At 40.9% G+C, this 11371-nt stretch overlaps 1 protein-coding gene and 1 long non-coding RNA gene across 3 annotated transcripts in view; one reads left to right on the top strand and one right to left on the bottom strand.

Moving 5' to 3' along the window:
* LOC131278528 (uncharacterized) overlaps positions 1-11371 on the bottom strand; it is a 40311-nt gene that overhangs the window by 6417 nt on the left and 22523 nt on the right. The gene's annotated exons all lie outside the window — the stretch shown is intronic.
* Positions 1-11371, top strand: part of MOB1B (MOB kinase activator 1B) — a 100528-nt gene that overhangs the window by 79842 nt on the left and 9315 nt on the right. For both annotated transcript variants that reach the window (XM_058297342.1, XM_058297336.1), the window contains exon 4: positions 8024-8157. In XM_058297342.1, coding sequence (XP_058153325.1) covers positions 8024-8157 — 134 coding nt within the window. The remainder of the gene's footprint in view (positions 1-8023; positions 8158-11371) is intronic.

Below are 11371 nucleotides of genomic sequence, written 5' to 3'. Positions count from 1 at the left end.
AGGGAAAACGAAAAAAAAGTCTGTCAGCAAATTTGGTGTCCCAGATCCCAGCCTGACTAAACTTTTAGCCTCCAAACCAAAGCACCCAAGCCACTTACATCTTGGGAGACATTTGGAGCTGCTGCTCTGCTTCTCAGCATCCTGAGGACTCAGAGCCATACGTTTGGGTGTCCCCACTGCAAACTAAGTCTTGGGAGATGTCTGGACCCAGGTTCCAAAGCTACCAAGCCAAGTTATTCTTTCTAGAAAAGAAGGTGGCTTGAAACCTTTCTTTTGGCTTACTCTTGCAGAGGTCTTAGGTAGGTTGACCATCAGAGAGGGCACATTTTATGGCCACTGCCAGGGACTGAGCTTGCAGTAAAGCAGGACATTAAGAAGTATATAAGAAGAAGACACTGCTCTGTGGCTTACAAGCAAACAGCCTCAGGGACCCCAGAGTTAATGAATTGTACAGGAATATCAGGGCCTTCTGAGGGCTAAGGAACAAACCTCTGGGCACAGCCCATGGTGAAATTCTTAGGGGTCTTGCTAATAAAACAAGAGAGGACATAAATGGGCTTTAATTAAAAACTCACCAGTCTCCTGCAGGGGTTGGGGAATGTTACTTGCCTCCTTACTTGGCTTGCCAAAAATGTTAGCAGAATGCTCTTGGTTCTGGGTTTCTAGGTTCTTGGCTATGCCACACACAAGAATTTAAGGACATGCCATGGGGTAGGCAAGGGAGTAAAGAGAGTATTAAGAAACAAGAAAAGACGTAAATATACAACCCTAGATATGAATTGTGGGCTGTGCTACAGGGTGAGATATTCAATCCCATTCATTTTTCATCAGCTTTCTCAACAGTGTCTCATTTTCTCTTTTCTGGTCCAGTATCCTGTCTAGGAACGTGTATTGCATTTATTTGTTGTATCTCTTCAGGTACTTCCTATCTGGAACAGTTCCTCAGTCTTTCCCTTTATTGTCTTTTTTGCAGGAAAGAGTTACAGCAGGCAATACTGCCATCTTTTGAAAGGTCTGCTTATAAAGTTGGCCCTTAGAATGATATCTGGGAATTTGAGTTTCAGAAAGATTCTCACTATCTTAAGCGTAGAGTGGATCACTGTGCCTAAATTGTTTGTACAAACAATATGGTATATGCCGAGCACCTGCTTTCCTTCTGAGAGTCTGGAATTGGGGTACACTCCAGGAAAAGGGTACCTCCATGACCATCCCCCAGTAAAAATCCTGAGCACAAAGTCTCTAATGAGCTTCCCTTGTAGATAGCATTTCACATGTGTTGCTACAACTTGTTGCTTGGGGAATTGAATGCATTCTGTGTGATTCTTCTGGGAGATGACTCTGGAGGCTTGTTCCTGGTTTCCTCTGGACTTTGCCCCATGTACTTTTCCCCTTTGCTGATTCTACTTTGTGTCCTTTGGCTGTAATAAATCATAGTCAATTGTGAACCATATGCTGAGTCCTCTGAGTCCTTTTAGATAATTGTGGAATGTGGGGGTGATTTTGGGGAGCCCCAACTCAGCCTGACATTCTTGTGGTATGATCCTCAATCTGGGTCTGTCTGATGTTTCCCTTATGACCACATTCAGGCCATGCATTCTTGGTAGGAACACCAGAAATGATAATCTACTTTTCTCAGTGGATCACATTAGAAGGCACACAATGTCGACCCATCCCATAATAGGTGATATTAACCATGATTTCCTTGTTATGTTGGTGTCTGCCAGGTTTGTCACCTTAAATTCCTCATTTTTCCTTTATAATTGACTAGTGTTTCATTGGGAGGTGTAGCAGTTTGAAGTAATTGATGAATTCCAAAAAGAAATATTGGATTATGCTTATATTCTGATCTGTACCTGGGCATGATTGAGTTATTGAGATTAGGGCGTTGTGTCCCCACCCCTTGGTAGGTGGGGACTCACAGATAAAAGGCACAGTCGAAGAACAGAGTTGGGGGCTTTTAATGTTGGAGTTTTGAATTTGGAAGTTGATGCTGAAGACTTAAGCTGGAGCCCTGGGAAGTCAGCACACAGAGGAAAGAGAAGCCAGCCCCAGGAAGGAAGGAACCTTGAAGCCAGAGTAAAGCAAGCCCCAGGAACATAGAAACCCAGGAACCTTGAATCATCACAGACATCATCAGCCATCTTGCTCCAAATAGACTTTGGTGAGGGAAGTAACTTAATGCTTTATGGCCTGGTATCTGTAAGCTCCTATCGCAAATAAATACCCTTTATAAACACCAACCAATTTCTGGTATTTTGCATCAGCACCCCTTTGACTGACTAATACAGGAGGTATTCTGTGAATATACCAGTCCCCATTACTGCCACTCTGAATACTGCCCTTACTCCTTGCCCCTCAGAAACCTTCTCTAAACATCTGGTCCAGGAAGAAGTTACTTAATTCTTCAAAAGTAATAGGAATAGGATATGCTACAAAAACAAAAAATGATTAGTGAAATAGAATAATCAAAAGGTGGATGAAGAACACTCCCCAGAAAACACTGCCCTGAATAGAAGAAAACTTTGATCAGATGCAAAATGATTAAAGAGCTTGTATTAGCCAAAGGGGTGCTGATGCAAAGTACCAGAAATCTGTTGGCTTTTATAAAGGGTATTTATTTGGGGTAGAAGCTTACAGTTACAGGGCCCTAAAGAGTCCAACTTGAGGTACCATAAGAGCTCCTTTCTCAGGAAAGATGGTTGCCAGTCTCTGTGAGGGTTCAGCCTTCCTCTTTCCTCTTAAGGCTCCATGATCCCAGCTTCTTCCAACCTTAGCTGTAGGCTAGGATACGGTTTCTTTCTTTCTGGGGCCAGCTGCTTTGGTCTCTTCACGAGGTCAGCTGTCAACTATCAAGTGAATGGCTCAGCTCTCTCCGGAGCCCTAGGATCGAGGTTCTCTCCTCCGCTGTGTCTATGGAGATCTCTCTTGCTTCTGTATACCTTCTCCTGTGTATCTTCTTCCTTTTAAAAATAAAATTTTTTTCTTTAAACTTATTTCTCTCCCCTTCCTCCCTCCCTTTTGTCTGCTCTCTGTGTCCACTCACATTGTGTTCTTCTTTGTCTACTTGCATTCTTTTTTTTTTTTAAAGATTTATTTATTTATTTAATTCCCCCCTCCCCTGGTTGTCTGTTCTCTGTGTCTATTTGCTGCGTCTTGTTTCTTTGTCCGCTTCTGTTGTCGTCAGCAGCACGGGAAGTGTGGGCGGCGCCATTCCTGGGCAGGCTGCACTTTCTTTGGCGCTGGGCGGCTTTCCCTATGGGGCACACTCCTTGCGCATGGGGCTCCCCTACACGGGGGACACCCCTGCGTGGCAGGGCACTCCTTGCACGCATCAGCACTGCGCGTGGGCCAGCTCCACACGGGTCAAGGAGGCCTGGGGTTTGAACCCCGGACCTCCCATGTGGTAGACGGATGCCCTAACCACTGGGCCAAGTCCGTTTCCCTCTACTTGCATTCTTGTCAGCAGCCCCAGGAATCTGTGTCTCTTCTTTTCTTGCATCATCTTGCTGCGTCAGCTCTCCATGTGCGTGGTGCCACTCCTGGGCAGGCTGTGCTTTTTTCATGTTAGGTGGATTTCCTTGAGGGGCACACTCCTTGTGTGAGGGGCTCCTGTATGCGGGGGACACGCCTGTGTGGTATGGCACTCCTTGTGCGCATTGGCACTGTGTGTGGGCCAGCTTACCACATGGATCAGGAGGCCCTGGGTTTGAACCTGGACTGCATATGTGGTAAGTGGACGCTCTATCAGTTGAGCCAAATCTGCTTCCCCTGTGTGTCTTTTTTTTTTTTTTTTAAGATTTATTTATTTATTTCTCCCTTCCCCTCCCCCCCCCCCCCCCCCCCGGTTGTCTGTTCTCTGTGTCTATTTGCTGTGTATTCTTCTTTGTCTACTTCTGTTGTCAGCAGCACAGAAAACTGTGTTTCTTTTTGTTGAATCATCTTGTTGTGTCAGCTCTGTGTGTGTGTGGCGCCATTCCTAGGCAAGCTGCACTTTCTTTCGTGCTGGGCTGCTCTCCTTACGGGATGCACTCCTTGTGTGTGGGGCTCCCCTACGCAGGGGACACCCCTGCGTGGCATGGCACTCCTTGTGTGCATCCACACTGCGCATGGGCCATCTGCACATGGGTCAAGGAGGCCTGGGGTTTGAACCACGGACCTCCCATGTGGTAGATGGACACCCTAACCACCGGGCCAAGTCTGCTTCCCCTGTGTGTCTTCTTGAGTGAATGTCTGTATAGCCCACCAAGAGGGTGGAGACTCAACCCTGACCATGCCCTAATGACTTGGTCAAATCAAAGCCCTAATCTTGATTTAATCAAATAAATATAGAACCTTTGAATTTAATACAGTCAAAGGGTATCACACCCAGAGGACAGATTAGTTTACAAACATAATTAGTATCTTTTTCTGGAATTCATAAATAATATCAAACTTCTACAAAGCTCATAGTAGAGGTATAAGAGCTCAGAAAAAGTATAGTGATAAAATATAAGGAAGTAAAACATAAGCTGGCAGCTCTCAGGAAAGGTGTTTGAGAGAAAGGAAGACACAAAGATATACATGAACCTTCTTTCTAGCCCACAGAGATGAGCAGCTGTAGAGCCATTCATAATCAAGTGTCTGTCGCCTGCCTCCTAACAGACCTCATTTTGCAGAGGTTTTTCTCTCTCAGGGTACTCCATTTACTTTGGAGAAGTGTCCTCTGCAGACCTTGTATAGGGTTTACTGTTGCGGGTGCTTCTCTTGTTCTTCCCTCACTTCTGTTTTGAACTTAAGTGCATCAAGTAGCCCTTACTGTTAGGGTGTCATTGAGAGACACAGATGCCTCCTAGTTTTATCAGAGATAGTGTGTACATTTCTTATTTCATTGTTGTTTTTGTTTTTCTTGTTGTGGGCTGGTTTAATAGAGAAAATGGTAGCATTTAAAACTAAAATCTTGGAAAGCGGATGTGGCTTAACCAGTTAGTTGGGCACCCTTCTACCACATGGGAAGTCCAGGGTTTGGGCCTTCTAAAGAGATATGTGCCACACCTGCCTAAACGAGCAGATGCCACAAGCTAGCAGATACTGCAGTCTGCGGGGAGCAAATGTGGCTTAGGCCGTTGGGCACTTATCTCCCATATGGGAGGTCCCATGTTCAGTTCCTGGTGTTTCCTAGAGAAGGCGAGCAAATAATGAGCAGACAGACAAGAGAACCATCTGGGAGAGGAAGGTATAAATTAAAATAATAATAAAATAAATAAAACAATTATCTTTCAGTATTTCTTCATTCTTGTTAGTATTACTGGTATTTATTTTAGGAGTTTATCATGTGACAATAGATGGTTTTAATTTTGCTATTTATATGGTTAGTTGTGCATTTAGAAATTAAATAACTGTCTTCTAAGAAAGCAGATTCCTCAGGCTTTATTTGAGAGCTGTGTTGTTCTCTCTGCTCTGTGTTTGTGTGTGTAACCTTAAAAGCTATAGCTGGTCTAAAGGCAATATTTTCATGAATAAGCATTGATTTTGTCCCCGCTTCTTCCCTTTCCTTCCTTCTGTCTCCCATATGCTGCCTCCTTTCTTCTCCTTCCTCCTTACCCTCTTTTCCCTCCCACCCTCTTCCCTCCCCTCTCCTTTTCTCCTTCCCCTCTTCCCTTCCCCTTCTCTACCTCCCACATCCTTTCCTTCTTTATTCCTTCCTTTCTGAGAGTCTTAAGTTTTGCTTGTTGTTAATGCTAAGATGTATTCCTGGTCATGGTTTGCTACTTTTTATCAGAAGATGAAGAACTGCACCAAGGGGAGGCATTTGTTAGTGATTAGCATTAGACTTGCAAAGTGGTTTTGAGTAATACCCACAGAACTTTGTTTTCAGTTTCTAATTATCATTATTATTAACCAAGAAATGGTGAATATTTTGGAGTTTGCAGTTTACAAATTCATATGTTGATGATAGCAGTAAATTTCAAATAGAATGACCTGTCAAATGAAAAAAAAATCCATGGGGACAAGAGAGTTACAAGATGAGAGAAGTGATGTTAGGCATAAGCATGGCAAAAGAAAAAGAAAGTATCAAGGAATCATAGTTAAACATCCTAGAAGTAAAAGCTATTTCTCCTAGAGAAGGGGATGGCTAAAAGTCCTACCAGTCATGATCTTTGTCTCCTAAGAGGATCAAACAAGATGAAATAAGCTTAAATCACAGTAAGACTTGTTTGATATTGGGAAGAACTTCTTTACAGGCAGAGTGATGAAACAGTGAAACAGGATGCCAAGAAATATTAGGAAAGCGCCACTGAGAGACCTTCAAAATGGATTTGACTGTTATCCCTGTTGCCTAGAGTTGCCAATATAGTGCTCTACCAGAATGTCTATTCAGGTTTATTGTGTTTTTGATCATTGTTCTGAGGTCTAAGTGGCTATGATTAAATAGAAGGCATCCTCTCAGAGATGTATTCACCAAATGCAATAAATGTCTCATGATGATGGAGGAGATTGTTGTTATGGGGGGAGGAGTGAAGTGAGGGCGGTGGGGGGTATATGGGGACCTCATACTTTTTGAATGTAATATTAAAAAAATAAAGACAAAAAAGAAAAAACATCCTTACTCATCCTACCTCAAGGTAATAGTTGTATTTTAAAATACCCTATAATATTTTTGCATTTTATATTGTCTTTTTTTTTTTTAAGATTTATTTATTTTCCCCACTTCCCCTCCTCCTGCCCTGCTGTTTTTGCTGTCTGTGTTGTCGTTGTCTTCTCATTTTCTCTCCTCTAGGATTCACTGAGATTTGATCCTGGAGACTTAGATGTGGAGAGAGGTTCCCTGTCAGTTGTACCACCTCAGTGTCTGGTTTATGCTGCACTTCATCTTGACTCCTCCCTTGTCTCTTGTTTCGTCATCATCTTGCTGCGTGACTCACTTACCACGTGGGCACTTGTACTCACCAGCTCACCATGCGGGCACTTGCGTGGGCACACTTTCTCTTCTTCTTTTTCACCAGGAGGCCCCAGGGAGTGAACCCGTGTCCTCCCATGTGGTAGGCGGAAGCTGTATCACTTGAGCCACATCCGCTTCCTGTTTTGTAATGTCTTTTGATAGGCTCACTTACCTATCATTCAGTCAACCCGAAATCTGGGGACCAAGTTAGAAAACCACAAATGATTCAAAGCAAGAATCTAAGTTACCTTTTGGGAAACTAACAATCTAAATGCTAGTTGAGTTTAGAAATTTCTGTATTTGGGGTTCAGCTGTATGCTTGTTTATCCTTAATTTTATGATTTTGATTGTGTGTTATTTGTGTATGTGTAACTCTATTACAATTTTTATTATACTGTTTTTATTTGTTTGTTTACAAGTCTGTTTTCTGTAATAGTCTAGTCTCCTTGAGAGTAGGGAGAGTGTCTTCATTTTAGTATCCCTTGACCTGGACACAGTATCTCTCACAGAGTAGGCACTTATTAAATGTTTAGCAAGCCAATGTTTGGTTTCTTGTTAATACCCAAAACCCCAGGTATCTTTATTTGGATTGACAATTTGCTTTAAAGCATATTTAGCTTCTCAACCAAATGTATACAAATACTGAATCCTTCTCTTTTTTCATTCATCTTACTTTAGATCTTCCTCTATCCTTAACCCAACATTTAAAGCCTAAAAGTTAAAAAGTTACAAAGAATTGTACTGCATAAAAAGGCATGTCTTTCAAGGAAGAAAAACAGTGATAAAATTTTAGGATGGTCATCATAGAACTGGAAAGAAAGCTAGCTTTTTTTTGGTCCCCTGTAGCATCATATGATTCTAAAGTCTAAAGGGTATATATGAAGGAAAGCTAAATAAAAAAAGAAGGTATGAGTGGAGCATAGAAAAAAAACACAAAAATAAATTTAATAGGGTCTACCTCGTTTGGATCATGATATGTGCAAAATATCTGGCAACTTAAAACTGCATGTTTATATGGGGGAGCCAATTATTTAAAACATGCCTGTGTATACATTTTTGGGGTATATTCTGATATTCTGTGTGCTTTTTATCTTTCCAATGCAGATATGAGTATCACTGGGCAGATGGAACAAACATAAAGAAGCCTATTAAGTGCTCTGCACCAAAATATATTGATTACCTGATGACTTGGGTTCAAGACCAATTGGATGATGAGACGTTATTTCCATCAAAAATTGGTATAATTAGGTTTTATAACTGGGATCTGTTATGTTGCATTATATTTTATATATTTATAGAATTGTCTGCCCTCTCCCGTTCAGTTGAAGTTTATGTATGCATATCCTATGTAATTTCCAAGAAGAGGCACAAAAATGTTTTTTAACACAGGGATAAAATAAACAAGCTGTCCTATGTGAACTGATTTTTTTTTCACTTTAACTTAGCATCTTTAAATGCATATTTGTTGAAAGGTTTATTAGAAAATAGGTAATCCTATTTGGTGATATTCCCGATTAAAATATCACTGAATTATTTCCAGTTAAAGAGAGTTTAAAAATTAATAATAATTGCAAATAAACTTATCTCCTTGTTGCTTAAGAAGCCCTTTCAGGGTACAGAATGTGGCTCAAGCATTTGAGCCCCCCGCCTACCACACAGGAGGTCCCTGGTTTGATTCCTATTGTCTCCTAAAGAAGACAGCAAGATTGTGCGATGGGCAGGCATGACAAGCTGACACTACAAGAGACACAAGAAGACAAAAACATAATGAGATGTGGCTCAAGCAATAGAGCTTCCACGTACCATGTGGGAGGACCTGGGTTCAATTCTTGGGGACTCCTGGTGAAAAAGAAGAGAAAGCATGCCTGCGTGGCAAGACAGTGCCCGCATGATGAGCCAGTGCCCTACACAAGTGAGTCACACAGCAAGATGATGCATCAAAAGAGAGACAAGGGGGGAGTCAAGGTGAAGCACAGCAGAAACTAGGGCATGAGGTGGTGCAATTGACAGGGAACCTCTCTCCCCATCAGAGGTCTCCAGGATTGAATTCTGGTGAATCCTAGAGGAGAGAAAATGAGAAGACAACACAGAGCACAAAACAGCAGGGCAGGAGGAGGGAAAGGGGAGGGGAATAAATAAATAAATAGATAGATAGATAGATAGATAGATAGATAGATAGATAGATAGATAGATAGATAGAATCTTAAAAAAAAAACAGGGAGCAGCAGAGGTTCCCAGTGCTTCCTAAAGAAGGTGAGCAAGACAATAAGCTGATGCAACATGATGATGCAACAAGAGGCACAAGAAGAAAACCATGGGAGACACAACAACGCAGCAAATGGAGGTGACTCAAGCGATTAGGTGCTTCCCTCCCACATCAGAGGTCCCAGTGCCTCCTTAAAGAAACAAGGAAGAAAAAATGACAAAGCAAGGGCAAACAATGAGGGGAGTGGGGAGAAATGAATAAATAAATCATTGAAGAAAAAAAAAGAAGCCCTTTCAATAAAAAGTCCGAAATAGAGGTTTTGTTTTTTTATTTTTTTAAAGATTTGTTTGTTTATTTCTGTCCCCCCATTGTCTGCTCTCTGTGTCCATTTGCCGTGTATTCTTCTATGTCTGCTTGTATACTCATCAGGCGGCACTGGGGATCTGTGTCTCTTTTTGTTGTGTCATCTTGCTGCATCAGTTCTCCATGTGTGTGGCATCACTCCTGAGCTGGCTGCGGTTTCGCGCAGGGCGGCTCTCCCTGCACAGGGGCCACTCCTTGCATGGGGGGCACCCTTATGCGGGGCAGCCCTGCGTGGGTGGAACTCCTTGCACGCTGCAGCACTGCATGTGGATCAGCTCACCATATGAGCCAGGAGTCCCTGGGTATCAAACGCTTGGACCTCCTATATGGTAGGCGGGTGCTCTGTCTGTTGAGCCATATCCCCTTCCCCTACATCGAGGTTTATTGGTTTTCTGTTCCAGGAATCATACCAGATTACCATATGTATAAAAATATTTCTAATCTTAGACATTTAAAAGTATTCTTTCTCTTTCGTTCCAAGTTATCATGAATAATAATATAAACATCATCAATGAGAAGATCAGTGTATTAGGATAGTAATAAAATCTGGCCTGTATTACAGGAAAAGGAAAGAATTGTTATTGGATAGGTAGCTAATAACATCTGCCACAGTTACATCCATTTCTTATTTATAGAAGAGTTTATGTGGCTTATATCCAATTTTACAATATATTTGTGGCAAAAAGGACCTACAAAGTCATAATCTTACAGATTTTGAAGTCAACTAATATGAGAATAAAACAAAATTTGAGGGCTTCCTCAGCATGTTATAGACAAAGTGAATGTTTTATAAAAATTTTATATTGTTTTTAAGGGCAGATTTGTTCAAGTGGAAGTTATTTACACCTAGAGAACTCATGTTTTTACTTTATCAAACTTTTAATCACTGTGTTTTCTGCCACCTTCTTTTTGTAAAGAATTTGCTCTTCTAAAAGTAAACAACGTTTTGGACTATATTTTATCCTTTTAGGTTTGTTTTTTATTTTTTTTCAGTTAGGCCAATAAAAAGAATTTATTTGGGAAATGGGGAAAAGAACATAGCTTGCTGAGAAATGGGAGAGAAAGACAGAAATACAAACCAAGATTTGGTGCAGACCCCCCTCGGCATAGAGAGCCTCCTTTTAGTTTTTGAAAGATGGTTGTGGTATAGGAGCGAGCAATGTAAATAGTTGCTGTTTGTATGGACTGTTTTAAACACATTTATTGAATCCTTTAACCGTGTGGGAGGCTTTGTAATAAGAGAGCTCCTTTTTAGAACTGACAGATTTATATTCATCATTGTGGTTTTGATTGAGCACCTTCACCTTATTTTTTTTAACTCTCAAAATATATTTTTATACTTTTTATTTTGACCCAATTTCAGACTCAGGAAATTTGAAAGAATCCTTCACCCAGATTCTTTAGATACCATTTTACCATATTTGCTTTATATCCCCCCCACCTCTAACTCATAAACACACACTTCTAAGCTGTTTGAGAATAAATTGTGTATATGATATACGTGATGCCCTTTACCCATAAACATGTCAGGGTATATTTTCTTAGAAAATCACAGTTCAACTATTAAAATCAGAAAATTAACACTGATTCTATTCAGATTTTCTCACATTTTTCCAGTAATGTCCTTTATAGCAAAAGAAATATTTGATACTCATTTTTATTCAGTTATGTCTGTTTAGCCTCCTTTAATCTGGGATATGTGTACTTCAGTAATTTTGGGTCTTTCACGACATTTGTATTTTTAAAGAGTATAGGTCCATTGCTTTGTAGAATATCCCTTCATTTTGGTGTGTCTTATTTCCCTGTAAAACTGAAACTTTTGTTGTCAGCAGACTGGGTTATTTTGCTACTTTAACAAAAGATGTGGTATTTTTGTTTATTTC

Source organism: Dasypus novemcinctus, chromosome 1 (assembly GCF_030445035.2).
Source record: "Dasypus novemcinctus isolate mDasNov1 chromosome 1, mDasNov1.1.hap2, whole genome shotgun sequence".
NCBI classification, from domain to species: domain Eukaryota; kingdom Metazoa; phylum Chordata; class Mammalia; order Cingulata; family Dasypodidae; genus Dasypus; species Dasypus novemcinctus.
This window is presented reverse-complemented; position numbering and strand designations above follow the sequence as displayed.